At 34.2% G+C, this 27,692-nt stretch overlaps 4 protein-coding genes and 1 pseudogene across 5 annotated transcripts; 2 read left to right on the forward strand and 3 right to left on the reverse strand.

Moving 5' to 3' along the window:
• Positions 1 to 2,179: 2,179 nt before the first annotated feature.
• On the reverse strand, positions 2,180 to 5,323 carry LOC106332407 (annotated as a pseudogene).
• A 3,514-nt stretch (positions 5,324 to 8,837) lies between these two features.
• On the reverse strand, positions 8,838 to 10,626 carry LOC106331723. 2 transcript variants are annotated; one of them, XM_013770129.1, is made up of 6 exons: positions 10,483 to 10,626; positions 10,282 to 10,406; positions 9,803 to 9,885; positions 9,585 to 9,706; positions 9,418 to 9,504; positions 8,838 to 9,277 (listed from the first exon to the last, which is right to left on the reverse strand). In XM_013770129.1, exons 1-6 carry the CDS (start codon positions 10,505 to 10,507, stop codon positions 8,994 to 8,996), a joined length of 726 nt encoding a protein of 241 aa, XP_013625583.1. In that variant the 5' UTR covers positions 10,508 to 10,626; the 3' UTR covers positions 8,838 to 8,993. The 2 variants fall into 2 exon arrangements, with proteins under 2 accessions (XP_013625583.1, XP_013625581.1); XM_013770127.1 differs by having other exon boundaries at positions 9,346 to 9,504.
• Positions 10,627 to 15,608: 4,982 nt separating this feature from the next.
• LOC106331535 lies at positions 15,609 to 17,360 on the reverse strand. The gene is made up of 7 exons (XM_013769913.1): positions 17,111 to 17,360; positions 16,918 to 17,039; positions 16,625 to 16,707; positions 16,410 to 16,531; positions 16,171 to 16,329; positions 15,988 to 16,081; positions 15,609 to 15,903 (listed from the first exon to the last, which is right to left on the reverse strand). The coding sequence occupies exons 1-7, from the start codon at positions 17,316 to 17,318 to the stop codon at positions 15,717 to 15,719; spliced, it is 975 nt and encodes a 324-aa protein (XP_013625367.1). The 5' UTR covers positions 17,319 to 17,360; the 3' UTR covers positions 15,609 to 15,716.
• A 662-nt stretch (positions 17,361 to 18,022) lies between these two features.
• Positions 18,023 to 21,449, forward strand: LOC106335593 (probable LRR receptor-like serine/threonine-protein kinase At3g47570). The gene is made up of 2 exons (XM_013774159.1): positions 18,023 to 20,798; positions 20,892 to 21,449. Exons 1-2 carry the CDS (start codon positions 18,116 to 18,118, stop codon positions 21,227 to 21,229), a joined length of 3,021 nt encoding a protein of 1,006 aa, XP_013629613.1. The 5' UTR covers positions 18,023 to 18,115; the 3' UTR covers positions 21,230 to 21,449.
• Positions 21,450 to 23,301: 1,852 nt separating this feature from the next.
• On the forward strand, positions 23,302 to 25,697 carry LOC106327952 (activating signal cointegrator 1). The gene is made up of 4 exons (XM_013766280.1): positions 23,302 to 23,505; positions 24,015 to 24,638; positions 24,728 to 24,826; positions 25,063 to 25,697. The coding sequence occupies exons 1-4, from the start codon at positions 23,353 to 23,355 to the stop codon at positions 25,393 to 25,395; spliced, it is 1,209 nt and encodes a 402-aa protein (XP_013621734.1). The 5' UTR covers positions 23,302 to 23,352; the 3' UTR covers positions 25,396 to 25,697.
• Positions 25,698 to 27,692: the final 1,995 nt, after the last annotated feature.

Consider the following 27,692-nt stretch of genomic DNA (forward strand, 5'->3'; position numbering starts at 1 on the left):
GCCGATTTGTTTACTCCCTACCTGCACGTTCAGGAAAGATCACGCATCAGATGCGTAGACTGAAGAAACCTCCACTGAGGTCCACATCAGGGGGAGTAGTACGTGTTGTACTCTTTTTCCTTCATCATGGTTTTGTCCCACTGGGTTTTCCTGATAAGGTTTTAATGAGGCAACATGAAGCGTACTACGATCCTGAATGGTTATGGCATCCAAGGGGGAGTGTTATAAATCAATTAGTGGATGTCCATAACCGGCCCGGTCCATAACCGGCCCATATAACTAGAGGGAGTTGGCCACGACTTGGAGAGAGAGAGAGAGAGTCGGCCATGACATGGAGAGAGAGAGAGAGGCGGCTTGGAGAAAAGGAAATCATCTTTCCTTTTCCTTTCTTTGTAATTGTTATCTTTCCATTATTATATATTAGTAGTTTTCCTAATCCTAGTAGGTTTAGGTTTTGAATACTTTCATTTTCACTTATCTTGTAATCCCCTATATAAGGGAACACTTATTCATAAATGAAACATAGAAATATTCAGACCTAAAACCTTCGTTTTTACAACAGTCTACAACTTTTGAAATAAAAGCATGATAGCTTTAAAAGATGGCTCTAGAAATTAAAAAGGCTGTTCACAGCTTCTATAGACGCTATCAATCACCCCTTATTTTCTTTAAGCTTTTTAATACTCAAAAATTTGGCTACCCAATTTAATACTTTAGATGATTATTTCACTCATTTTATTATACAAACTTCTAAAACTATGCCCATTTTAATACCTAAACTTTTTTTATTTTAATTAAAAATATTAATAAATTTCAAACTAAATTTAAAAAAAAACTCCAAAATCTAAGAATTTTTTTAAAAAAATTTCTACTTTTATTTAAAGTTAAAGAAAATAAAGTAACTAAATTACTGAAAATTTGAAATTTAGAAAAAAATAATTTTGAAGGAAAAAAATAAATTTGTTTTCTATTCCAAAAACAAAATAAATTTGATATATAAAACTTAAAACTTTTATTACAGAATTTAGTTACTTTTATTTCTAAGACTCAAGGTAAAATTATAATTTTAAAGATTCTTTTGTGAATTTTAGAAATTTGAAAAATTTAATATTTTTAATTAAAATAAACACAGTCTGAGTATTATAATGAGCATCATTTTAAAATTTTGTGTATTAAAATGAACAAAATAATTAGTTAGTGTGATAAATTGTGTAGCAAAAAAGTTTGGGTATTAAAAAGCCTAACTAAATCTAGTTGAGGTAATGTTACGGAATCTTTTTCTAAATAAACACTAATAAAAGTAAATTTAATATTCAGTTATCGATTTAAGGGGGTGTCATAATTTTAAATGAGTTTAAATTCAATCATAATCCCATATATTATTCAATTAAGGATTCGAAACTATGCTTTAAAAGATCGTCTTGTTAGATTTTTATTTGTAAATCATGCCTCATAAATGTTAAAATTTGGTGTCACCCAAAATCATTTATATATTGAGTCAATTTGAAATGAAGGGTAATGGATTTTGATGATCAAATTATTAAAAACAGAATCTAAAATATGTTGGAGAGGGCTTAGAATCCAGACAGAGAAATTCATAAAAATGATATCAAATTTTAAAATCTTGTAAACTATAAAAACTTATAGAATGAACTTTAAAATTAATGCTTACTAATTTTATTTTTGAACATTGAAAATTATATTTTCCTGACAAATGAGAAAGATGAGACAGTTTCCTTTACTTGCTTTCATTGCTCTTATGTTATCCGAGTTTATTTCTTTGATCTTCCAGAAATATTGAGCGTTGGAATACCGCCATAACCCATGTCGTCTCAGAGACATTTACCGGTCTAGGACCAAACTGTAAGTAAACGTCAACATTGACGACAAAAGAAACTTTAATTCCTCTCTGTGAATCCTTAAAAGACATAAGGCATGTTAATCTGGTAAAACTGTTGACTGTTTGCTCGACTATTAAATTCACAGGAAATGAATACAAACAGTTTTATGTGAAGTGAGTTTAGTATGCCATGCTATGAGATGACACTGCAAGAAAGGTTACCAGTGGATAGTCGTGCCATAAGTGCATTACTTAGTTTTGGAATTGAACTTGGACTTGTATACATCCGAAATATCTCAAGTAAGTGTTCATGTTTTCTTACAGTGTACTGAGTGTTAGTAATCTATAATTTGTTATGCGTCTTCTTCTCTTACACAGAGGTCTATCATGTGTATATACCAAACACGTGAAAGAGAAAATGAAAGAGTTATACAAATGGTTCACAAAAGTAATAAGACCTTGTGAATATCATTAGTTTATTGAAGTATTATAAGTGGTTTTGCATTTCCAGTCACAGTGTCTTGTGAATCATGATTGGTTTTGAGTCCGGTGAGAATGAGCTGTTTTCCACTACTGTATACGGAGAATAGTAACTGAGAGACATAGACTCGGGTATTGCGATCTGGATGTGTGTGTGCTCTTCGCAATTTTCTGCTTGGTTTTGAGCGCCTTGTTTCTTGGATTGCATCCTATCCAGTTCGATAAAGACGTCTCTCATGGTAGGGCGATGTTCTGAGTTCAAGCTCAAACACCTTCTTGCAAGTTTGGCTACTGCAAGGACTTCCTCTTGGTCACATTCCTCCTTGATGCGAGCATCTAGAATCTCATAAAGTCTGTGATTCCTCATGGCTTCGAGGAAGTAAACTCCCAACATCCTTATTTCTTGTGGCCTCAGAATGGAGACGGGTTTTCCTCCAGTTAAGAGCTCAATGAGCACAACTCCAAAGCTGTAGACGTCACTCTTCCCTGTGAAGTGGCTTGACTGGAGGTACTCTGGGTCTACATATCCAACTGTTCCTTGCACTATTGTGGTCAGGTGAGTATCATCTATAGCAACGGATCTTGAAATCCCAAAATCTGATACTTTTGCGCGGTGCTTCTCATCCAACAAGATATTTGTTGACTTGACATCTCTGTGATAAATTGGAACAGAGGCGGCTGAATGCAGGTAGGATAGTGCATCAGCTACTTCGCAGGCGATGCAGAGGCGTACTTTCCAAGTCACTGGAAAATCTTCTGATGGGTTTTGTATATGATCGAAAAGGCTTCTGTTGGGGATGAACTCATACACCAAAATAGGCACCTCCGTCTCAAGACAACATCCTAAGATCCCAACAACATTTCTGTGGTTAATCTGCGATAGAAGGATGATCTCATTGATGAACTCTTCAAGGTTCTCTTCTTTCAATCATCCCATCTTCCAACATTCTCTTGTAAACTGTACCTTGGCCGCCTTGCCCTAGTATTCTGCTCGCGTTGAATCAGTCTGTGGCCTTCTCCAGGTCATTGGAGGTGAACAGTTTGGTTTTGTTGACATTTCCGTGGAGGGAGAACATTTGTTGCTCTAATAACAAACCTCCATTTCGTTTGAAGAACTTCCTCTTCTGCTTGGCTGCTTTCTGCTTTTTATTAACCTTGCATAGCCACCACGTTCCAACAGCTATAAGAAACAATCCAGAGCTTAGAGTTCCACCTGCAGAAGAACTCTTTGAGCATTGTAAGTTTATCTATTCAGAGTTTTTCAATCTAGAAAACGATGGGACTATGCAGAAAACACTAGTGTTATAATAACTTGCCTAGAATGGCAGGCCACGTTTTTTCACATCTGAATGATCCAGCCACATTCACACACTTGTTCCTTCCACACACCCCATATATAGTTCTGCACTCATCAATGTCTACGGACAAAACAATACATAACTAAATTATCATAAGTATTTGATAGAATTCTGTATCCAAAGTGACAATGAAATGTAAAATTCGGGTCATAGTTTCCAATTTAAAAATACTTTGTCGCAAGTGGAGTGGCACAAATATCTTATATATATTACTTAATTATTTTCCAACTATCGATGTGAGACTTCATTCATTTATTAATATTCTGCTTCACGTTCATGCATGAACAATTGATTTCAAGTTGGAATCTCATAATAATTCCAAATTTAATATAATATCAGACCTCATATCCTAAACACCATAAACTCCTAATTAATATAAACATTCTGACTGGATATAACTGTTGTACTTAACCCTCGACACCGGGTATAAATGTCTAATATTGGTTTTAAGTTGAAGTGCAAAATAAACTTGAATTTAATAGGAAGCTTATACACACCTTGACATCCACCAGGTAAATAAGGATTTCCTTCATAACCAGATCTGCACCTGCATTGATACTTATACTGATCATCCGTGCGAATAACGCTTGTACTTATCTCGCAATGTGAACTCTTTGGAACGATGTTGGGGGGAACTTCAAGACGCCATTCCAGATCCATGGTCACTATAACATTTTCTGTTAGATCAGGTGAGGTGAGCGTGTACGTAGAGAAGTCCTCTCGTGATAAGTAGGCCTCCTGACATACGTTTTTACCAGGTTCCAGTTTCTCCACAGTTGAATCATACACTTGAAGACCCGGAGGAATTTTGGTCTGGCAGCACTTATATCCGACGCAGCTCTTGTCAGCATCTTTGTAATACCGAGTCTCTTTCCCACATCTCGCTTCACATCCAACAATTTGAGGCCCTGTTCCTACCATCATCGCTTTGATGTTACATCCAACAGCCGTGAACTTGTTATTGTCTGATATGAAGAATGGACTCCCCGTTAGATTCAAAGATTGGACATCTTTTTTTCCATATGAACAGCCTGAAGTCTTCCTTGGACTCTGAATTTGAAACCCGTTGCTCTTGTGTGAACGGTCCTCATAGATAAAGTCATCTGTAAGGGAAAACGAAATAACGTCCAGTCCGATGCTTGGCAGGAAAGGAAAAGAGAGGTGTAATGAGTGGTTGCAGACAACCTCGAACCATTTGCTCTTGTAACAACCTTTGCCTATCCCAAAAGGGTAAGGAACACGAACACCAGCACGATTGCACTGGTCTATGCAATTAGGTAATGCAACAGGGAATTCATGGTGGAAAGCAGAAGCAACTATGTATCCATAGATTTGAAACAGGAAAAATGCAAAAAAGAAGCGTTTCAGATCACAATCCATTCTTTCTTTCTCTCACGAATCAGAAGCTCTTGTCAGGTTCATGCACACCTCTCTCTCTCTCTCTCACACACACACACACAACGAATCTAGTGCTTTCCTTCAACTGCTCAAGTAATTAATAATGAAAGCAACCGTGGTGTACAACAACGAAGACCTTGACCCGTGTGAATTGGGCACCATAGAAGAAGAACGCAAACCAAAAGTATATAATGGAAACAGTAAAAACAAACAAAAGATAAGTTAAGATTTAACCATTTTTATTTTGTTTCTGCATGATTACATGACTTTGACTTGTATGAATTTAGTCTATAATATCTAAACAGTGCGTTCAGCTCCATACATATATCATGAAGATAAAAAGAGGATAATGCCTCTTAATTGTCAAATATGTAACATTCATGTTTAGCCTCTTCTAAAGAGACGAAGAGTTTTAGAGTGTTGGTTCCATCACCATCGAGCAGCGAAGAAGATGCTCAGTTTCCTTTTTCGTAGTAGTTCATTGTTGACTTCCACTTTCTACTGGCACCGCATCACACTCAGGGCTCTCATACGATGTGTAAAGCCCAATGGGCTTAATACTTGAGAGTTGAACGTACCTTTTTTAGGCTGCAAGCTTACCGGTTTCAAGTCATGGTCAAATAATATTTAAGAGTTAAATATTTATAAAATATATCATTTATAATAATTAATTAATATTTTAGTTTATTAATTTTAATATTATTTATTTATTTATAAGTATGAAAAAACAAAAATAATATTTTTTTTAAAAAAACAAACACCTAATTTTAGGCCTGAGAATTTTACGCGGATCCGAAAAAATAGAATTGGCACTGACCCAGAAATATCCGACCATAAATCGAAACAAACATTTATAAGTATCTATTTGGCTCCAAAATTCTTATACCCGAAAGAACTACAACCGAAAAGAACCAGACTTGAAAAAACCGATCCGAATGGATCCAACCTAAAAACATTAATATCCAAAACTATGATTTTATTCATTCTATTTTATATATTTTAGTTGAAATGTTTTTATTAGCAATCTCCATTATTACTTTCGTAACATTTTCAAGTAATATTAAATGTCAAATTTAGAGTTTAAAAATGTTTAATTTAAATTATTAATAGTTTATTTTGGTTATTTTACAAAATTTAAGATAAATATGATGGATTTCAGCAAAATTTTAATGGAATTCGGTTATTTTGGTCTTTCTGAATTATCTGAACCCGGAAATTACATGTATTTTAATTATAGCCCGAATCTGAACCAAAAGTTTTTATATATCTAGTTGAATCCAAATGTCTAGGATCCGAAAGGAACCGATCTGAATTCAACCTAAAGATCCAAACGTCCAAGCCTACCTGATTTTGCTTATAAATAATTTAATCAATTATTTTTTTAGATATACGAGATTGGTTGTTTTCATCTCAACTGAACATAAATGTTTCATGTTCTAAATAAACTAAAATTCGATTAACTTTATTAGGTACATTTAATTCGGTTTATTGTTTTGTATTCATAAAATTATGTATAGTTTGATATCCCCTATATATTAATCCTGGAACATTACAACATGTTTTCGTAGTCACGTGTCATCACGAGAATGATTCTTAAATTTGTTAGAAAAATAAGTTGGTCCATATAAACATATACTATTTTTTTATTTTTTTTTGACAAAAAAATAGTATATGTTTATATGGACTATTAAACTAACTATCAAATTAATTAATAGTGTACAAAATAATATTTTTTCTTTCTTTACATAAAACCTACGGAATTACCTAATATGATTAACATATATATGACAATTAATGATTATGAATAATACATATTTGATATAAAAAAATTCTAACCTCTCTCTTTTTTGTTTAATTTTATACTATTAAAATAAATTAAACAATCATATTAAGCATATAATAAAAACAATTAGATTTTTTCTTATATGTTATATTTTGAATTTTTAAAAGCGACTATAAATTACTATAAATGGTAAAAGTCCCACATTAAAAATTTTGTGATCAATGGTTTAACTTTTTTTTGTTCAAGCAAGATACAAATGATCATGTATCATAGGGGTAGGCATTCGGATACACGTTCGGGTTTGTATAGGATATTTCAGTACAAAGGTATAAAATCTGTTCAGGTATTTCTACACTTCGAGTTGGGTTCTGGTATTTTATGTTTGGGTTCAGATATTTTGGGTCGGGTTCGATATTTAAATTTTGAAGAAAAAATAAATAAATTATTCATTGTTTCAGTTTTTTATATTTAAAATATATTTTAACTTAACTATTTTTTTTTTAATTTTTAAAAGATTAAACTATTAATAGGTTTGGAGATAAAATTTTAAAAATAGAAAGACACTAATTTAGTTGTTGTTTTGAAATTTTAGGTGCAACTTTTGTTAATGCAAGAAACAAGAATTTGATATGTATTTTAAGTGAGTAGCACATGATTTTGTCCATAATTATATGTATATTATCTAATTATTAGCAATAAGAATTATTAATATAAATATTTTGAATAAAATGAGAGAAATAAACTAGAAATATAGATTTAAGTATACTTATGTTTGGTTATCTTCAGATATCCATTCGGGTTCGGATATTACCCTTTCGGATTCAGATATTACCCGAACTGGTGAAAAAAATAATTTGTTTGTTGTTCTAATTAGATAATTTTTAGACCGAGGTTGTGAATATATACTAGAAAAACATTTTATTTCGAGTCTGCACTTATATTTTATAACAGCTTGATATATTAGATTTGATTACTAATCTGTTAATATAGTTTACCGGTGATTTGTTTTTTCAAAATTTTGATTTTTAGATACGTATATGGAGTGAAACTAATTCTTAGAGATGTCCATTTTTTTTAATTGACACTTATGTAATTTACTGAATTCATAAAATAAGTTAAAAAAGAAAGTTAGCTTATATCAATGAAACAAAGACGAAACAAAAGCACAATTCTATAGAGGTAGAAAATGAAATCACTTATGGAGAGTTAATAGTAAACAAATCGAGAGCAGAAAATCTAATCCCCTTTCGTCATTATACAATCCATGTTGCCTATTTGGTTTTGGTGATTTGTGTTAGACGCAAAACATAATTTCCTTTTGTGCATATGAAGTCTTAAAAATAATTAAAATGAAATGTAATACGTTAACTCTTCAACAACGATGATATATTTAAGAGACCAACATTTATATTCGTCATTTTATAATCGATAAAGATCTTAGTGCTGCAAAATGTTAAAATCATTTCATAAATCAAACATTATTACAATAACTCACTCCGTGCATGCGCGTGCGGGTTATCATCTGGTATACGTTATTTTGGGAAACAATGTTTGTCTGAAGTTGCATAACTGAACGTTAATATATATATATATAGTCATAATTGATAAAAAAAGGGGCTAGCCCTAACCTAATTTAGTTTTCATAGGAATTTAGTTATCGTTGGTTGTTCTGTATTTCTGGACCACATCGAATTTGAGACTTTGAGTGATAAAACAGCTTTTTGATGTCAAGAAAAAAACCGTAGCCCTAATTGGAAAAGAGATTTTTATAATTTAAGTTAATATTAAGAACAAGAGAAAAGGGAAAAACACGGTTAAAAACATTAATAAAAGTAAATTTAATATTCAGTTATCCTATCCCTTTTAAGTGTGTTATTTTACGATTTTAAAAAGAGTTTTATATTTCAAACATAATCTCACATATTATTCAAATAGTGATGCAAAACTATGTTTTAAAATCTTTCTTATTGGATGAAACTTTAAGCTCCACAGACGCACCATTTTCGCATTGCCACAGCAAGTGTTGGACATTTATTAGTAAATCGAAAACTACAAACCAGAAGTAGGATTGAGCGTAGAAAAAGTATGTAACATGTATCATGAACATTTCTCAAGGAAACAAAGAAAAAGAAGACTAGTTGTTCTTCACAGTGACTGTCTTTATGAACTCCATTACTGTTGTTACCAACTGACTTTGATGTTTGGTATAACAATGATCTGCTCCTTCCACAATCTCCAGCTTGTGGTTCGGTATGATCTTAGCAAACTCCCTGGCATCTTCCACAGGTATTATCTCATCCTCTGATCCATGAACCGTCAAGACTCTGCAATCTTTGTCAATCTTGAGGCAAGCTTCATGCATATCAGTGTTCAACCTCTCCAGTATGCTCTCCTCAGTAACACGGTACACGGATGTTCCTTTAAAACACCAGCACATTAATAGAGACATTAGAGTTTTTTTATATCAGAGACAAATGTAACAATACCATCTTTAACATCGAAGAACCCTTGTTGCTTGAGTCTTTCCAAAAAGTGTACCCCAAGTCGCTCTCCTATACCTTTTTTGAGATCATAACGTCCGGAGAGATTGATTACATTACTGATATCGTGATACTTGGAGGCATAAAGGAGGACCACATCACCTCCTATTCATTTAAAAGTTGAGCAAAATAAGAAGATGAGTATCATTGTTGCTCGAGCAAGAAGATGGAACAGTTCTACTTACCTTTACTGTGGCCTAGAATAAGAGGAACCACACGGTTAAAGTTAGAGAAATGTTGGATGACAGAACGTAGATCATCAGCTTCATGGTTGTAGTTACCAAAATAGAAACTGCCTTCACTCTCTCTGCAACGATGGAAGGCATCTCCAAGAAAATCAAATCAAAATCCAAATTCACCAATCAAGGATGAGGGGGGGGGGAAGAAAGAGAAACATATTAACCCATTTCCAGAGAAATCAAAACGGAAAGCGCTGATCCCTTCTTTCTCAATAGCAGCAGCCACACTCTTCATGACTGTGTCATTCTGCATAGTTTCAGAAGGCCAAGGACAAGTTTATTCATACAGACATATGCAATCATGAAGTGTCTAAGTTATAATGGTCAATGACTTCTTCAAGAACCAGTTATAAATAAAAACAGGAAGAGGAAACTGTGGTAAGGTTTTCAGTTCACTTAATTAAATATGAAACGATGAGAGTCAGCTAAAACAATGAAACCCCCCTTGAAGTCTTCTTACTATCCAATTGTAATAAAGTCAAAAAAAAAGGCTTTGAAGAGTTTTTGGCTTCAACATACATAATTTTGATCTAAGATCTCTCAGCTTAGAAAACAGAGAAAGCTTGCAGATTTACATTTGAGATTCAAATTTGGATAGAGGGTAAGTGAGAAGACAGCTTAAATCATCTAATTTATACAAAACCTTGTTTGATCGAAATCCATGGCATAAGACCACAACTTCAGTTGATCCTGTTTCGTGAAGCAGGCCCACCAGTTTTTCGTTGTGGCTGTTCAGAATCTCGATCCTCTGTTGTTCTTCTGCACAAGCTGAAAAAAGAAACAGGAACTTATTAGTCAGAATCTTAAGGCAAATCGATCTGAGACGGCACCCATTGTTACATACCTGAAGTTCCCTGAGACGAATCCATTCTCTGATTGTTTGCCTTTCTTCCAGGTTATGGTTGGTAAACTGTGAGTGAATCTCAACGTTGACACCAAACTCACTCTTCCAAGTGTTGTAGAATATTTATGCAGCCAAAATTGTTTTTTTTTTCTTAAGCACAAACTTTTTCCAATTATAAAATATTTTTTAAAGCTACATGTTTTTTCTTTGCTTTCAAAATCAAAATACATTGAACACTAATATCCTGACTTTAGAAAATTTACAAATAAATAACTAAATCTATATTAATATAAATGTCTGGTGAAAACTTTTTTGATAGACTACCAATAATAATATGCTTTTGGTACTTAGAGCAACCACAACGCTGTATTTATCGAATCCTTAAGCCCAAGTCCTTATGGGTTTTCGATTTTAATAATAATAAATGGGCTCGGGTTGAGAAGGATTAATCCTTATGGAAGAGGTTTTCGATACCCAATCCTTATCGACGTGGCAAACGAAGCCGGTATAATCTCAAGTTATTTTGTCGTCAAAAAATCATTCGGTCACGAAAAAAATAAAAAAGCTGTGATTCCTCTTAAGGCGATTCCGATCCTCGGCGTAGATCTGCTAAATCAGTGGCTTCCTCTCTTGATTCGTGGGTTATTCGATTAGGGTTTCTTCTTGGGGAGCTTGCATGTAGATTTCGATGTGATTTTGACTTGGGTTTCGGGGTTTTCGAAAATGTACAGCCGCCATTCGTCTCCTTACTTATGGTTGTGCAGCTGTCGCGGTTGATGAATATCTCAGAGTTGGTGAAAGCACGGCAATTTCGTGTTTAAAGCATTTTCAAATTTGGGGATGAAAATTAATAATTATTGTAATTTTATATGTTTAATCATGGAATAAATAAATATAAAAAAATTATCTTATTTTCCCATGTTTAAAATTTATTAATTTTTTATTCTTAAGGATTAGATAACACCATTAGACATACAAATTTCATTAGAATCCTTAATTCTTCAAAAAAAAAAAGTAAAATATACTTAAGGACTCCAATGGTGGGCTCAGAATCCTTAACTCTTTAAAAAAAAAAGTAAAATATACTTAAGGACTCCAATGGTGGGAACGGAGATGCTCTTATATAAAAAACACTTGACAGGAGTATAGACTAGGGTGGGTCAACAGAAATTAATTAATACAAATTAAAAAAGTATCATACGATAATAATAAAATGTATTTAAATATAGCTGAATATATAAAATGTGACCGATAACTAGGTAAAGATGCAGATTTTGAATTTATTTGCAGATTTTGAATAATGTTGGGTTTGCTTTGCCAAAATAGCCCTCTTTGACGTTCTACGCATCTGCGTGTACCACTGTATGCAGATTTGTATAGAGATAATGTCAGAGAGGTGTCGGGGAAGACGTCGTATGGAGCGTAATTTTTAAAAAAATTTACTTATATTTGGTACCATATGTATTCTATATGTAAATGGCTTATATTTAAAAAAAAATCTTGGAACGTGACGTAATGAAAAATATATGATCAAATACATTAGTCATGTTTTATATCTTTCGCATTAGGCCACTGTATGACGCGTACACACGAAGTTGACTTAATTGCATTAATTAAGACAGTTAACAACATTAGATTAGCACTTTTACAAAAGCGATACATAACATCACAAACATAAATAGTGAACAGGGAACGACGATTTCAAACATTAAACAACTGGAACATTAGATATATGGCTTCAACGAATAGAGGATGATGGCAGTAGTTGCTATGCAACCTCCCCATGAAATTAAGAAAAACTGGCGCAACATTTTCTCACGGTTACTGTAAACAGAGTTTTGCATGGTGCTTAGATCGATTTCTTCTTCAGCAGGGCGGTGAGCTGGTTCGGCGGTTGCTTGTACGGTCAATTGCTTCTGGAGTTCTGTGATTTTATTGTAAATGGATTTCTTGTCCTCCCTCAGTCGATGAATCTGGTTTCTAGCCTCAAGAAGACTCAATTTTTGCCATCCGTGAGGCTCCTCCGTATCGTCCCAAGTGAAAAATCCATGGAGATAACACTTGTAGAAGCAACGTCCTGGGTTTGCGTCTGTCCACGCCATAACCAAAACTGTTCGCCATGAGCAGTGGTAAGGAGGACCGTCTATTGGGTGAGATGAGACAGAACTTGAACTCAGGCTAAGTGCCATGCTAATTAGAGAGAAGAACCGTTTGAGAGAAATCTGGTGAGAAGTGATTTAGGGTAAGGAAGAACCTAACCCCGACGGGTTCTTTTCCCTGCATAAACATCATGTCAGGAATCACCAAATCATCGCCGGTTTCAGATGAGTCAGGTAAGTCGACGATCTTGGAAACCACCATATTCTGGAAAAAAATCTGATTTGAAATTTCTGATCTGAGAATTCTATTGAGTCTTAGTCTTTTTCTGTTCCCGTAAGAGAGAAGGTTTTATTAGAAACTTTGGTTTCTTGCAGTCTTCCAATGTATTAAAAATTTATATTCTTACATGCAAACCTGTAATTATTTTGGCGTGTGTATGTGATACAGTCATATATCTTGTCAGACGTAGCCTTTGCATAGATTTAGAGGCATCAGTGGAATTAGGGAATGTGTAACGGTGGTTTTTCATATACCTAATATAATATATTTCTATAGTTATCTGATGCAAATTCCCTTCATAAATAACACATAAGGGGAGAAAATTTACAAAATAAATTCAAAAAGTAGAAAAACAGATGTATTCTTAAAACTAAAGGATTAAGAATTATAATTTAAGTTTGGGAATAGTAATTTAGAGATTAGGTTAGAGTTTAGGATTTATGATTCAGTATACAGAGTTACAGACTTAATATTTTTTTTATTTTTCAAAATATTTTAAGACATTTCAAATATTTTAAATTGCTTATTTATGCTAAATATATTATTGGTAAATCGTAAGTTAATTATTTTCTCTTTAATAAATGATATTTTGATACTCTTGTTTTTTTTGTGATAAATCTATTTTATACTCTTTCGGTTCTAAAAGATGTGTTTTAGAAAAAATATTGTTTCAAAAATATACATTTTCATATTTTCAGTATATTAATTAATGGTAAATTGTAAACTTAAAAATATATTTATTTTTGTTAAAATTTTATTGGTTAAAAATTATGGAGAATATTTACTTACGAGAATAATGCATTGGTAACTAAAATTTTATATGTTTTCTTAATAAGTATGAAAATACTAAAATATAGATTTTTGGAACAGCTAAAATACTATTTAAGATATAGATAATTGGTTCCCATAGCATTGGATGTGACCATAATTAGAGAATTATCCTTCATAAGTAGAAAATTATTTAGATTCCATTTTTACCCCTATAACCTAACATTTGCATAATGTCTATAAAATATCAGTCAATTGAAGAGAAAAGCCATTGAAACATGACTTTATCCAACGAATTAAACCAATCGATGAGACCCTTCTGTTTCTCCTGAAAATACGTGATATTAGACAAGTAAGCCAACTAAATGACTCGAATTTAATAGCAACTTTTGTTTTTTTTTGCTAAATAATATTTAAATTATCAACTAATTTAAAAATATTATATTTAATTCTTCGCTATTAAAACTGTTTGATGCATAATAGCAAAGCTTAATGTGTTAAATGATAGATAGGCAATAACCAGTTACCACATACAAATATGATATATGTTCCAGTGAAAAGCAACATGAAAATTAACAGCTAATATATATGTTACTGTGCGAAACAAAATATTAGATCTATGTTAATATGTATGTTTATTATATGTGCTACATGATAAGTAACAACTAATATCTATGTTAACAGCTACTATATTTTTTAAATGATACATCAACTATTATCAACCTACAATAACGATTATTGCATGCTAACTTTGTTATTTTACTAGTTAATTTAGTTTTAGTAACTAACTTATTTATTACGGGATAAATAATATATTAGATTAATAACTAATATTAAATTATAAATATTATTATTATGTTGTTGATTTGTTTAACGCGCCACATGTAACACTTAACTTGCCAATTAAATGACTATCTTAACATATCTATAGTATATAGTGTTAACATTTTGACCTTTATCACATTTCTATAAATATATGGTAATAAATGTGTCACACTAGAAATACAAACATAAGAATTACTAACCTTCAAAATCAATGGAATCACTATCAAGAAATTTATTGGTTTTATCTAGATTTGGTGTCAAATCATTTTTGAACTTTTCCGTAGATTCAGAAAATTGGCATCCAAAATTTTATGTATTAGGGATGGGCACTTTACCCGATATCTGAAGCCGCATTCGAACCCTATCATGTATTATCAAAAAAATGAAGAACCAATGAAGATGTTCAAAGAGAGGGAGAAAAAGAAGTAGCAAAAGAAACAAAGAAAAAAGAAACGAAGAGAATCGAAAGAAGAAAAAGAATAGAGATAAGAGGAAAGAAACGAAAATAAAAAAAAAATGAACGAAAGAGATGAAGAAAAAAATGTATCAGACAAAAGGAAAATGAATGGAAGTAAGAAGAAAGAGAATGTCAACGGAGATTAGAATTTGCAGAGGAAAGAGAGTGTCAAATGAAAGAAAGAATTGTAGAAAGAAAAAGAGCGTAAGAAAGGTTTTTCTACTCCTTGCATCGACAGAGTACCTATCTGGTTTCTTCCTCATAACGCGGGGTATAATCATCAGCTCAAGCCACGATGGGCATGACACAGACCATTCGGCCATTAACGGTAGTCGATGTGTAATTCCCCAATTTGGGTCTTCACTATGTATATTTGGCTAATTATCTCTTTAAGATAATTGTTCTAAATTAAATTCCCTAACAAGACACTATCATCACAGCTGTCTCAGCGTGGTTTGCTGAGTGCTTGACCAAAGTTTTCGAGGTGGCACTTTAGGTGCTGAGTAGAATCTCCTAAGACCCGGTTGGGAATGAGTCAAACCACAAAGGAGTTAGTCCCAGTCAGAGAGAGGTTCTTTTCAAATCCAGAAGGCTCAGCCAAACGTTGAGGTCATAGAACATTTCACAATTTGTGATTTTTTTATCTCTTTTAAACATATACTTATGCTTGCTATTTCCAGACAATGTACGAGCTTCATTGTTACTAACTCAATCAATGTTTCCCTTTTAATTGCAGAAAACGTAAAGTATTAAATGTGTATCATGAACATTTCTCAAAGGCAAAAAAAGAAAAAAAAAAGAAAGACTAGTTCTTCACAATGACTGTCTTTATGAACTCCATAACAATAGAAACCAACTGACTTTGATGACCGGTATAACGATGATCAGCTCCTTCCACAATCTCCAGCTTATGGTTCGGTATAATCTTCGCAAACTCCTTAGCATCTTCAACAGTTATTACCTCGTCATCCGATCCATGAACCGTCAAGACCCTGCCATTACAATCAATCATGAGTTTAATGTCTATATACCAACTTCATCCAAATATGAGTTAGAGACAACTGGACGAAACTCACCTGCAATCTTTGTCAATCTTGAGGCAAGCTTCATGCATATCAGTGTTTAACCTCTCCATTAAGCTCTCCTCGGTAACACGGTACACGGATCTTCCTGTAAAACACAAAGCATATTGATAGAAACACTAGAGTCTTTTTATCAGAGACAAAGCAGAAAAATCAACAGAGCTATAATAACAATACCACTGTTAACATCAATGAATCCTTGTTCCTTAATTTTTTCCAAAAAGTCTTCCCCAAGGCGCTCTCTTATGCCTTTCTTCAGATCATAACGTCCCGAGAGATTGATTACATTACTGATATCATGATACTTGGAGGCATAGAGGAGGACCACATCACCTCCTATTCATTTTAAAAAGTTTTAACCATCAAAAGAGTAAGTTGAAAGTCTCGAGGCAGAAGACGAAACCTGTCTTAGTTACCTTTACTGTGCCCAAGAATGATAGGAACCACACGGTTCAAGTAAGAGAAGTGTTGGATAACAGAACGTAGATCATCAGCTTCATAGTTATAGTTAACATAATAGAAACTCCCTTCACTCTCTCTGCAAGAACGTACAGCCGCAGTCACAGCCCAAAAAAAAAATGAAATCAATAAACTTTATTATCAATGATAAAGCAAAGCAATCTAAACAAACCCATTTCCAGAGAAATCAAAACGGAAAGCACTGATCCCTTCTTTCTCTAAAGCAGCAGCCACATTCTTCATGATTTGGTTATCCTGCATATACATGTTCATAGGCCAAAGACAAGTTAGTTCAAACATAACTCCTACCAACATATGTAACCAGTACAAAGTTCTAACTAGCCAAATGGTCTATGGAATTAACATTTTTCAAGAAAGCAACAAACTTTGTTATCTAACTGGAATAAAGCAAACAGCTTTGAGGAGTCTTTGCCTTCAACATTCTGTTTAAATCACAAAGCTAACCTTGCTCGATCGAAATCCATGGCACAAGATAACAATTTCTTTTGACCCGGTTTCGTGAAGCAGACCCACGAGCTTCTCGTTGTGGCTATTCGGAATCTCGATTCTCTGTTGCTGTGCAAAAGCTGCGAATGAAAGAGAAAATAACAAAAGTCAGAATCTTGTGACAAAAATGGAATCGACTTTTCCTACGTACCTGAAATGTTCTCAGACGAATCCATTCTCAAACTGTTGCAGGAGATTTGATTGTTCTTGATGCAAAGGCGAGCATTGGTGAAAGATAATCTTCTGGGAAGAGGGGAGATTTTGTAATTTAGAGAATTGTGAGGTGCAAAATGGAAGTTATGCAGCAAAAGAGTGCTCATTGTTTCAACAACGGTCGAACTAGTTGATAGTGTGAACATGTTCTGTTTTTATGTTTTTATAGGTTGTTTTAGCCAATCATATTTTTTTTTGGGTTATCTTAGCTAATTTTCTCTTTTTTTTTTTTTTCAGTTATCAGGACTCTATTGAAGCTTCAACCTTTCTTGTATCTATTTCTATGGTTGCTCTACCTGATGAGTAAACTACTGGACTACAAAGTGATGTCACGACTTAGGACTACTTTTCTGTCATCTTTCCTCAAGCTAATGGTTCTCACCTGACTGTACAATGGAACTGTTGTTATAGTATTGTCTTTTGATGCGAGCCATATACAAGCAGAGGCTAAAGTGTTTTTCTTATCGGTTTCCTCTACAAAGTTTGCATCCAGTAAAAAGCTTGTCACATTTATGGTGGCTGAATATCAAAATTAATGCTACGTCTTCAGGAAAATGATGACTGCTTTGTGATGGTAATATTTGTGTGTTTGAAGCAATTGTCCATATTACAGACATATCACGGGACAAATAAGTCAGCCACCACATCCACATGATGTCTTATATAAAAGTCACAAAACAAATTATTGTTTTGTCCTTTTAGACGGTAGACTTATTGAGTTAGATATCAAGGGTCCACACGGTAAGAATCCACGCCATTTTTTGGAGCTACCACTATGTGCGGTTGTGAGCCAATTTGGTCTCTCTATTTTTCTTTAAGCTACAGTGTAACACACAAGGTACATGCATCTTGCATTTGCTTCGTCCTTTATATTCACTTTCCTGCAAAATACTAGAAACACCAACATACTTCAACAAAAAAAGAAGAAAAAAACAATTGGAGAATGATGAGAATATTTATTTTACTTTCTTTCAATGCTTTCATATTACGTGAAGCATGTGGGTTTACCGATGAAACTGATATGCAAGCACTGTTGGAGTTCAAGTCTCAAGTTTCTCAAGACAAAAGAGTTCTCTTGTCCTCATGGAATCATTCAGTCCCTCTTTGCAACTGGAACAAAGTTACATGTGGCCACAAACACAAAAGAGTTACTGGTCTTGACCTTGGAGGATTGCTATTAGGCGGAGTGATATCACCATCTATTGGTAACCTCTCCTTTCTCATGTCACTTGATCTTTCTAGTAACTCTTTTGGTGGAACCATCCCTCAAGAAGTGGGATACTTGTTTAGACTTGAGTACTTGAATATGAGCTTTAATATTCTTAAAGGAGAGATTCCAGTCAATCTGTTCAATTGCTCTAGATTGTTTGACCTTGACTTAGATTCAAATCAGCTTGAAGGAGGTGTTCCTTCAGAACTAGGGTCATTAACAAACCTTCTTTATTTATATCTTGGTCGAAACTACTTGAAGGGAAAGCTCCCTGCATCTCTAGGAAACTTGACATCACTCATGCAACTTAGCTTTACCGGTAACAAATTAGAAGGAGGAATCCCGAGTGAGGTAGCTAGACTGAATCAAATGGTTTTTCTTTCGTTATCAATGAACAACTTCTCAGGAATTTTTCCTCCCTCCATTTACAATTTGTCCTCACTTGAGATGTTAAACATCTTCAGTACCGGTTTTTCGGGTAGACCCAACCCTGATATTGGCATTTTGCTACCAAATCTTCAAGAGCTATATATGGGAAATAACCATTTCACAGGAGCCATTCCAACAACGCTTTCCAATATCTCTACTCTTGAAATATTGGCAATGGAGTTCAACAATCTAACAGGAGGTATTCCTTTGAGCTTCGGAAAATTACAAAATTTGGAAGTCTTATTACTTCATGGAAACTCTCTGGGAAATCACTCCTTTGGAGACCTTGACTTTATTGATTCCTTGTCCAATTGCACCCAGTTACTTATCTTAAGTGTGGGTTTCAATAGGCTTGGGGGTGAATTGCCTACCTCCGTTGCAAATTTGTCCACAAGCCTCAATGAGTTGAAGCTTCAAATGAATCACATTTCTGGTAGCATTCCTCATGACATTGGGAATCTCATAAACCTAAGTAAACTTGAGTTGTATGGTAATATGTTGAGAGGAACACTCCCAAACTCCCTTGGGATGATTTTGGAATTGGGTTATTTAAGTCTAGATTCAAATAGGCTGTCAGGAGTCATACCATCTTCTATAGGAAACATGACTAAGTTAGAAACACTTTATCTGAACAACAATAGTTTTGAAGGACCAATTCCTCCGAGTCTTGGAAATTGTAGGCGCCTGCTATATTTATATATTGGATGTAATAGGTTGAATGGAACTATACCTCGGGAAATCATGCAAATCTCATCCATTGTTCACATATTCATAGAAGATACTCCTTTGACCGGTTCTTTACCAAACAATGTTGGAAGATTACAAAGTCTTGTTATACTATCACTTGCAAATACTAGCTTATCAGGACAACTCCCACAAACCTTGGGAAAATGCCTCTCGATGGAAGAACTTTATCTGCAAGAAAATTATTTTGTTGGACCCATTCCAGATATCAGAGGATTAGTGGGTGTTAGAAGAGTTGATTTGTCAAAAAATAATCTCACTGGGAGTATACCTGAGTATTTTTCAAAGTTTTCCAAGCTGGAGTATCTCAATCTATCCATTAACAATTTCGAAGGAAGGGTGCCAACAGAAGGAAACTTTCAAAACTCTACTATAGTTTTGGTATATGGAAACAAAAATCTATGTGGGGACATCAAGGAACTGAAACTAGATCCGTGCATTGTGCATGCACCATCAATGATGAAGAAGCATTCCTCTCTTTCGAAAAAAATTGTGATCGGGGTTTGCCTAGGCATAAGTTTTATTTTCTTAGTGTTCATAGTTTTACTTTCATTATGTTGGTTCATGAAAAGAAAGAAGAAGAAGCAGCAGCAGACCAATAATACAACTTTTTCTACTTTGGAGGTCTTCCATGAGAAGATAAGTTATGGAGATCTTCGAAATGCGACAAATGGCTTCTCTTCGAGCAATTGTATTGGATCAGGCAGTTTTGGTACTGTGTTTAAAGCACTGCTCCCAGCAGAGAACGATGTAGTTGCGGTGAAAGTTCTAAATCTGAAGAGACGTGGAGCAATGAAGAGCTTTCTGGCAGAATGTGAATCTTTGAAGGACATAAGACACCGTAATCTTGTGAAACTATTGACGGCTTGTTCGAGTATTGATTACCAAGGTAACGAATTCAGAGCTCTCATTTATGAATTCATGCCTAATGGAAGCCTCGATATGTGGCTGCACCCGGAGGAAGTGGAAGAGATTCACAGGCCCTCAAGAACCTTGACACTTCTTGAAAGACTTGACATTGCCGTAGATGTGGCTTCTGTTTTGGAATATCTGCATGTTCATTGTCATGAACCTATAGCTCATTGCGATCTCAAACCAAGCAACATCCTTCTAAACGATGATCTAACCGCCCATCTTAGCGACTTTGGTCTCGCCCGTCTTCTCCTCAAGTTCGACCAGGAGTCATTTCTCAACTATCTCAGCTCGGCTGGTGTGAGAGGAACCATCGGGTATGCCGCACCAGGTAAAACTGTCACACATGTTTCTATGAATGAGATCAGTATGTTCTTTGTTCATTACAATCTTGTTCTTGTTGTTTATGTGAACTATGGTCCAGAATATGGATTAGGCGGACAGCCATCAGTACATGGTGATGTGTATAGCTTTGGAGTTCTCCTTTTAGAAATGTTCACTGGGAAAAGACCAACCAATGAGTTGTTTGGAGGAAATGTTACCCTACACAGTTACACCAAGTCTGCATTGCCTGAGCAAGTACTGGACATTGCAGACAAATTGATTCTTCACAGCGGTCTTAGAGTCGGTTTCCCTCATGCTGAGTGCTTGGCATCGGTTTTGGAGGTGGGACTTAGGTGCTGCGAAGAATCTCCTGCAAACCGGTTGGCAATAACTCAAGTTGTCAAAGATTTAAACTCGATCAAGGAGAGATTTTTCTGAGCCAGAAGTTGAAATGATTATTGTTTCCTCTTCAAAATTTGCAACTATATCTGAGGTCTATGTAATATCTTCTTTCATAATTTGTGGTTACTCTATTAAACATACTTATGCTTGCAGAATATATTGTTTTTGAATACTATGTCTTTTGCAGACAATAGATTAACCTTGTATTAGCAGTTCTTTATCATTGCTAATTTTCAATGTCCCCTTTTAATTTCGACTTTTATTTGCATTATCTCAGTTTTTGGTAATCCAAAATACTGATTTTCTATGCTAATGGTTTTTTCCCCTTAGTGATCAATATGGGGTTTTCACTCCGGATGATCAAGATAAGTTTTAAAGGGACTGCAAATAGGGAACAATCTAGAGTCCTAATAATCTAGTGAAATCTGCAAAGCTTCGAAACGGAGGTCGCAGGTTCTGTTCTTTTTTTTTCTAACTAAGTTAGACAAAGCAGCTTGATCTGACCTGAAAGCTTAACTTTTTTTGTAACTTTTAATCAATCAGTTATGCTAATAGTGGCAAAGCAGGTTACAAGAGTTGTCTGGATGATAAATATATGTACGGAGCAGTTTGTGTCTGAGTTCTTTTCATCAAGTGATTTTGTTGTGTGCTTCTGAACATTGTCACTTTAGCAAGCATTCTTATAACTAATTCATCCCTTTAAACTGCCATTCTCTGTTGTTTGTTATGATACCATCAAGAGAAAGATACAGCGAACAATGACTGATTATTACAAGAAGCTAGGTGAGTTAATGCTGGAAAAGAGACATTCTTATGTTGTCTCTGTATTAGCTGCAAAATCATTAACAAATCTGAGCTCTTTGTGATATATCCTTGCATGTATTCTCACAGTAGCTATAATTACAAGTCAAATTCTTCAAAAGAAAAACTTTATGTTGAACTTTAAAACTTTAATGTTCTCAAAAGAAAACTTTAAGACTTTTATATTTAACATGGTAGCTCCTATTATTACCAAAATTAATTAAAAGCATATATCTTATACAATGACTATAAAATATACAACTAAATATTATTAAAAAAAATTAATAAATAAAGTATTATATCATAGTCAAACATTGTATATAAATGAAAAAAATAAAAACTACATCATTAAATTTAAATAGATTACATAATTATTTATTAGAACTATTTTCTATAATGATTTCATATATGATCAATTAATACATTTCCAAGTTTAATCCGCACTCCCGTGCTAGTGTCTTTTCATTTTTCGATAATCAAATATAAGAATGTATGTGCTTTTCATTTCTATATGGTGTTGTATATCGTTGTTTGATTTTCAAACCAGATTTTATCATAATGTAACTCATTTATCATTTGATAAATTTTATGGTTATCGATGCTAATATTTAATTTATTTTTAAATTTTCTTTGATTTTATAATAAACATTTTAAATATATTGTTTACATTTGTAATATATTATAACATTTTTGTTCAGATGTTTTGTTCATGAGATCTGCTATTATGCATATTGTCATGGTATTGCAATTTTTCTTTTCAATAACGACATGATTTTTTCTATGACATCAAGGAACAAACAAATCTTATAGATGGAGAACCTCCGAAAAAAAGAATACTCTTTAAAATGCACTAAAAGAAATCTGTAGCCACTCAATCGCACCTTGGTAATAAAACTCTAATGGTACGTTTAACATATTTACGACATGCTTTTGTCTTATTTAAAAAAGTTCTTTTTTGGAGGTTCATGATCAAATTTACTTAAATATTAGTATTATTGTAATATGTGTAGTATTTTATATGTTTATGTTTTTTCATTTATTTTATTTTATATTATACTTATTTGATGTAATATTACCTTTTTGTAATATTTTTTTTAATGTTAGTTATATATTTTGTATTAATTTTTTAAGGATTAAAATGATTAAAAAAAAGAAATTTATTAAAACTATTGGAATATGTATAAGTACAAAGATTAAAAAATATGATTCAAAAAACCTTACTTAAAATTGCTTTTGGTCGTCCCACCTGAATTTTGGGCCGAGCTTAAGAAGGGCTAAACTTGAAACAATGGGCCTAGAGTTAATAAATAAAATCATAAAAGAGTATTTTTGATCATCAATTGGAGAAGAAGAAGAAGATGGGGACGGCGGTGGGGCGGTGGCTAGAGGAATCGCTGCTTGATCTCTGCCAGAAACCGGAGTCCGGTTTGAATTTCGATCGCGATGTAATCTCCGGTCTAGTCTCCTATTGCGATCTCGCTCAGCCTGTCGATGCCAAGGAGTATCTCGACGTAATCTTTCTCTCCCTTAATGCTTTTGTGGGTTCTTCGGATTCGCCGATTTGATTCCAAATTGATTAGTGGGTTTCTAGAAATTAATTAGTGATTTTGTAGATATAGGTCGTTCAATTTCGTCTGTTAAATCGATTTTTTTCATTTAGTATGGAAGAGAAACGCTTGAAACCAGATTAGGTGAAGAAGCGCTTAAATCGAATTTTTTCATTTTTTCATTTAGTATGGAAGAGAAAACGCTTGAAACCAGATATGGTACTAGCTTTACATGTCTTGAGCACCATTCTTTGCTAGTGTTGTTGAAATAACTTTAGGATACAGACATTTTTATTGAAAAAAATGTAGCAGCTAGCTTTTATTAACGCAAACATTGAGTAATTTAGATGGGAATGCAGTACTTGAGGGAGGCTGCTTAAGGAGAGTTGTGCATCGCCAAAGTCTGATTGAGAACATAAGTTATCTAGTCCAGAGTAAGTAAGTAAGTAGGACTGATTGATGTTTTTGTTCAGAATATTATTGGAAAAGAAGGCAAAAGCATCATTGCAGAATATCTACAGCGAAGAGGATACAAAGAACCATCCACTAATGTGGCAAACGCTTCAGGTCCTGAACTGCAGATGTATGTTAAACCAAAAGTTGATTATGGCGCTTCTACTGGAACCAAGAAGCCGTCGAAAACACCGAAAGAGGGAACCTCTTCTAATCAGCAACCTGGAACTGCGAAACCAACAGCTCCGGCCCCTAAAGTTAACCCTAAGAAGAAGAAAGGGGGGAAAGTGATTTCACTAGCAGATGCAGCTAAAGGATCGATAGTGTTTCAGCAAGGCAAACCGTGTGCTTGCCAAGCTCGCAGGCACAGATTAGTGAGCAACTGCTTGTCCTGTGGGAAAATAGTGTGCGAACAAGAAGGAGAAGGGCCTTGCAGTTTCTGCGGAGCGCTTGTGCTTAAAGAAGGAAGTACATACGCTGGGCTGGAGGAAGGGTTTACTCCAGTATCTGATGCTGATGTGGCAGCTGAAGCCTATGCGAAAAGGCTTGTGGAGTATGATAGAAATTCTGCCGCACGTACAACGGTTATCGATGACCAGAGTGATTACTATGAAATTGAGGGTAGTAAATGGGTTTCTCAAGAGGTAGGTATTTACAGTGTCTCCATTGGTAAACTACACTGTGTGTTTGTTTCTCCCATTGACTTAATATATGTGGGTTGTTTTACTCTCAGGAGAAAGAGCTGTTGAGGAAGAAGCGAGAAGAGATTGAAGAAGCTGAACGAGCCAAAAAGAGCAAAGTGGTTATGACATTCGATTTAGTCGGCCGTAAGGTATTTCTTATAAGTCCCATGCCATGCTTACTACTCGTTTGAAACTAGGATGTAACATTTTAGACATAAAATAAAATCATAGTAAGGACCTAGCATCGAAATGTTTCATTGAACTTCATTTTCACTGACTCAACTTTTTCTGCAATGTTACCATTCATTTATTCTGCTTGTCCTGGTTATTCTGCATTGACGAATGATTCATTTGAAGTAGTCTTGATTCATGATTTGACTCACAGGTACTGTTGAACGAAGATGATATATCAGAACTAGAATCTGGGAACAGGATCTTGGGACCACCCGAGACTAGACCCGTGAACAGAATAAAACCGAATCCAACGGCAAAACTCATTCCAATCTTCTTAGATCAGGGACCAACCGAGAAGAAGACAAACATTGGTAGCGCCTCCAAGCGAGACAACAAGAAAAACAGGAACGGGTTGTGTTTGGAGATCACAGGAAGGGTACAACATGACAGGAGCGAACTTAAGTACTTACAAGCCGATCCATCATCAGTAATCGATGGGCTTCATGTAGAAGATGGTGGTGAGTGTTCCTTAGATTACGACTGATTCTTTTGTTTTCAGTTTTTATACAAGTCCCGGTTTATGGTCTCCGGTTTACCGAACCGGATACTTTACTTTCTTCTTCAGTTTTAAAACTCGAACAATATTTATCTTGTTGACTCCACGTCGGATGAAAGATGGCTGATAAGCCGTCGGTCAAGAATCACGTGTTTGGGTAGCTTTGATCACTCGTTTGCTTACGTGGCTTGACTTAATTGGCTAATGTTAAATTCTCCCGGTTTTATTTAGATAAGATTATTCGTCTCAACGTGTAATGTGTTCCCACCTATCAATATCCTTTTCTCATAGCACTATGTATGTATATCTATATTTTTTGGTTTAAAGAGCATTTATTAGACAATTATTAACCCCGGTCTCTTAGGTGGGTTTTTAGCTTCGGTTAAGAGACGTTTCTTAACTAAAAAAGCTAAGAAACATCTCTTAAATAAGAGATATAAAAACTATTTTTTAACCGAAAAAGGTAACAAAAAAACAAAACAAAAAAATGTCAGATAATGAGTTAAGAACTCCGACTAAGAGACGGGGTTAATCATGCCCTTAGGTTTTTTTTTGAATTTGTCGCCACGAGGAATAGAATATGTTCGAATATACATGAAAGTTAGTTACTTAAATCATAAAACACATTTGTAAAATTAATCTCTAAATATTATTTTGCGTATATGAATAAATACATGTGCTATAGGCTATATAGCCTATATGTACTTATGTAGATAGAAGAAATACTGTTGTAAGATTGAGATCAATCTATAATGTTATGAATAAATACTTGATGTATATATAATTTTACTCGGTATGACATCATAAGAAATATTTTTTCTTGAACTACCAAAAGGTAGCACTTTGCAAATTATAGCGCTGTTTGATTAAATCCACCTACCCACGGTGAAATTCAAAAGCAATATAGATACGGCATTAAACTATTAATGAATATTATAACTATGATTAAGACAATAAACAATCCTCCACCCTTAATAAGTAACGAATAGTGGCAAGGTCGATAGAAAAGCAATATTGATATGATGCGACACAAGTCCCTTTGTTATCCACACCTTTTTCATCAAAAATCTCCTTTAATTTAAATATAATAGTATAGAAGAATATTTATGACGTCACCCACCCATGACTTCTTATAATGGAAAAGATTCCATCTGCCCCCTACCAGAAAATCGGGAAACTAGCTCATTTATATATATACACACACATGCAGACGTATTTGTTATATTGTTTTTTTTTTTTTTTTGAAAAATGTATTTGTTATATTGTTTTCATTTGTGAACCCATAGAATACACATATTTTGTTTTGTTTTGTTATAAATTAACCGCAGTGCTGTAAACTTGACAATGTTATTATTATATATGCTGTCACTAAAAATATAGCACATGTAACTGAGAATAAAATTCAGATAGTTAATCACTGAGTGTCAAGCTAGGGTTCTTTAAGAGTAGACGGAAAAATCTACTAATTACCTCCATATTTTCATCCTAAGCATCATACAAACATACAAATATATATATATATATATATATATATATATAATCTAGTTTAAATATATAGATGCTCTTGAGACTTTAAAAACACACGCATTACTACAACTCACAATGTAGTTACTCATATAAGGGAATTATATCAATATCACTAGTAAAAATCTACCGCATAGCCACGGCAGTGCCACTACAAAACCGTAGTTGTATAAAAAAAGCCACGAACATGCCACGTTACAGCCAAGAAAGAAACAGAGCCACAGAAAACGCGAAATCTGGCCACGAACTGGTCACGATACTATTTTCGTGGCTAGAAAAGCCACGGTATAGCAACGAAATTTTCGTGGCCGAGCCATAGCCACGAATTTACCACTATATTTTTCGTGGCTATGCTTTGTTTTTTTTCTGCCGACATCAAAAAGCGAATAAATGTACGAAGCCACGCTTTCATCATGGCTAAACCGTGGCTAGTATTAGCTTTTACAGTTCAAAGCAGAGAAAGGTTCGTGTGTCAGTGATATTTTTAACTAGCCACGAAGATTGCGTGGCTGTAGCGTGGCTATTTTCTGAAATATATACACTTCCCGTGAGACATTAATAACTTTTGTTCTTCAACCAAATTTTCTAAACAAAACTATGTCTTTCTACTTTGATTCAAGGGAATGGATGTATCAAAGGATTGATTCTGAGAGTAATTCCGTTTCAGAAGTGTTTCTTGGAGGCATGCATTTCTTCAATTTGCGTGTAATCAAGCGGATTACGTAGAGCGGCAAACGTTATTGTGTCCGTGTGCTCGATGC

The sequence above is a fragment of the Brassica oleracea genome, chromosome C3, assembly GCF_000695525.1.
Source record: "Brassica oleracea var. oleracea cultivar TO1000 chromosome C3, BOL, whole genome shotgun sequence".
NCBI lineage: Eukaryota > Viridiplantae > Streptophyta > Magnoliopsida > Brassicales > Brassicaceae > Brassica > Brassica oleracea.